Below are 2,355 nucleotides of genomic sequence, written 5' to 3'. Positions count from 1 at the left end.
GAATGGTGTGTGGATTTTCTAAGAACGAAGTAGGAGAAGCTTTTCTGAGACTTACAATTGACTGTTTGAAGGACTTCTCTAGACAACGCGGCAGAAGTGTGGTCAGTTGCCAATGCGACACTGGATCGTGAATTGGTGGAATTGTGTATACCACTGATTGAGAGGCATTTCGAAGCTCTGTGTTTGCGAGGTGGGATGCTGATGCAGACAACAGCGGAGTACTTTGAGGTCCTGCTGGAGAGGAAACGGTAAGATGGTATGAGTGAGGAAACCAAGTTTCAAGCGATTTCCATATGGCTGGATGCAGGACGTAGGGGCTTTGATGCGGTGGAAATAACAGAGGCATTTACGAAAATGATTTCCAAGATTAACTTGCCCAAGCTCTCTTCATCGGGTTCGGAAATTTGGAAATTTGTGAGTAAATATTCCAAATTGGTTGCTGCAGGTAAGCACTGTGAAGGAGTGAATAGCTTGAAGGACGTGGGTGCAAGGGATGAAAAATTTGGTTAGATGATTATTTGATGCATGAAGGCACACAAATTGGAGGAGGAATGAATGCCTGCGTGATGAAGAGATGCAGATCAGATTGTCGGATTGAGGGATGGATGGAGGAATAAATGAATGAACGAATGATGATGGATGAATGTGAGATTGATGAGTGAACAGGAAATGGTTGGATGCACGAATGATGCTAAAATGCAGGAGGATGGATTAATTAATTTTGGGATCATAGATAGGACTTGAGTTAAAAGATGACACTCTATTCACCACTTCTTCTCGAGGCACCAATTACGCTTCTTTCTTACGATTTCTCAGGAGATACTTCGCCCAGCCCTGGAATAAAGTCAGATGGCAACGCGATCAAGGAGGCCCCTCAGCCTTCCTCCAACTGTCTATCACGTTGCAAGTACATAGATCATTTCTGCTAACACCGTGACCAATCTTTCAAGATCCGAGTAACCGATTCGATAAGTTCTCCAATTTTTATGATCTGACACTGTAGAATTGCCTTTATCATAATCTTAATGAGGCTCTGTACGCCCGCACCATGCTAACTCTTTGAAGATATCTAGGGAGGTGCTTATGATCGTTGGAGTGAATACAACTTCGACATCGTGCATTTTGAAGTCTGTGCCACAGCTGCAACCGCACGAATCGTCTAATGTTGAAGTTATACGCCATGATGCATTGACTGTACTGAATGGTAAATTGGGCAATTATTATGCCTTCAATTATTGGAACGAGGAAAGTCCATTTTGGTCCATGAATTACTGAAATGGCCGCGTTTCCAAAATCCCTTTCAAAGGGGAGAAACGCTGGCGGTATTCGGTAGTGGCGAGATATGAATCAATCTTCATTTTTGGTGGCTAATCGGAAGTTGACTTTGTTCCTACATGCGAACAAGTAGATACCGCTACCGGCAAGTATGTTCAATAAAGCTAGGTCACCCATTTTAGGTTCACTCGACTCCCAGATATGCCATCAGCACTTGCTTTTCCTTTGGCCTTAAATATCCCAGACATCAGAACTGTAGTTGTTGGTGGACATTTTAAAGGAGGGCTTTTAAATTCTGCTGAAATGTTGTTAGAAGATCCTTTGGACGAGAACGGATGGCGGTGAATTAAGCTCAACCCGATGTTAGAGGGACGCGCAAAGCCGGGAATCGCCTACTTCAGTGGATGCGTGGTGGTGGCTGGAGGAAATTCAGGGTAGCGGTTCACCGTTGAATGTCTTCCCCTGACATCAGTTGAACAACCCACAGCTGAGTGGACTCGCCTTCATGGAGCTGATGATTTGAGCTACCCTACCGCTTCGCTTGTCACATTCAACAGCAGATTGATAATGTTATTATGTAGGTTATTCGTTCCAACACTTTAGAGGAAAAGACACTCAGTGTGCTAACTAAATTTGCTTTATAACTTTTCTAGTTTCCTACGGTAAATCTTTTTTGAGGGTCAGATCCAAAGGCGATGCGTAAGAATTTTTGCCCACCGAAGGGGTAAATGTTGCGCTTCTAAGTAGGAATGGAAAAGGCTAAAAAACCATAAAATTCTATGCACTTTGTAGGACAACTCACTGGCCAATTTTACATGGAAGCCACTGTTTCGTATGGACAATGTGGACTGTGCAAGGATTCTGGTGACAAGTGAAAGGCTGGACGGAAGCTAATATGCTTGCAATCATAAGATTGATTTCTTTTATTCCTTATTCGTGCCTAATTACCTCCAGTCTGAAATGTATCCACTTGACATACGAGTTTTATTCGAGTGGGGGGGAAATGAAAATTAGGCTATGCAGTTATAACTATGAAAAATTTACGGGATGTGGCGAGGATAATCATATTTTATTTTCACT

At 42.9% G+C, this 2,355-nt stretch overlaps 1 protein-coding gene across 1 annotated transcript; it reads left to right on the top strand. All coding sequences in view use genetic code 11, as the record gives it.

Moving 5' to 3' along the window:
- Nucleotides 1-258: 258 nt before the first annotated feature.
- EGR_10481 (hypothetical protein) lies at nt 259-929 on the top strand (the record flags this gene model as incomplete). Its single annotated transcript, XM_024499730.1, has 2 exons — nt 259-445; nt 817-929. 2 exons carry the CDS (start codon nt 259-261, stop codon nt 927-929), a joined length of 300 nt encoding a protein of 99 aa, XP_024345859.1.
- Between the last annotated feature and the right edge of the window lie 1,426 nt (nt 930-2,355).

This window comes from Echinococcus granulosus (genome assembly GCF_000524195.1).
Source record: "Echinococcus granulosus chromosome Unknown EG_S00224, whole genome shotgun sequence".
Classification (NCBI taxonomy): domain Eukaryota; kingdom Metazoa; phylum Platyhelminthes; class Cestoda; order Cyclophyllidea; family Taeniidae; genus Echinococcus; species Echinococcus granulosus.
The sequence above is the reverse complement of the archived record's forward strand: the minus strand, read 5'-3'. Positions and strand labels throughout refer to the sequence as shown.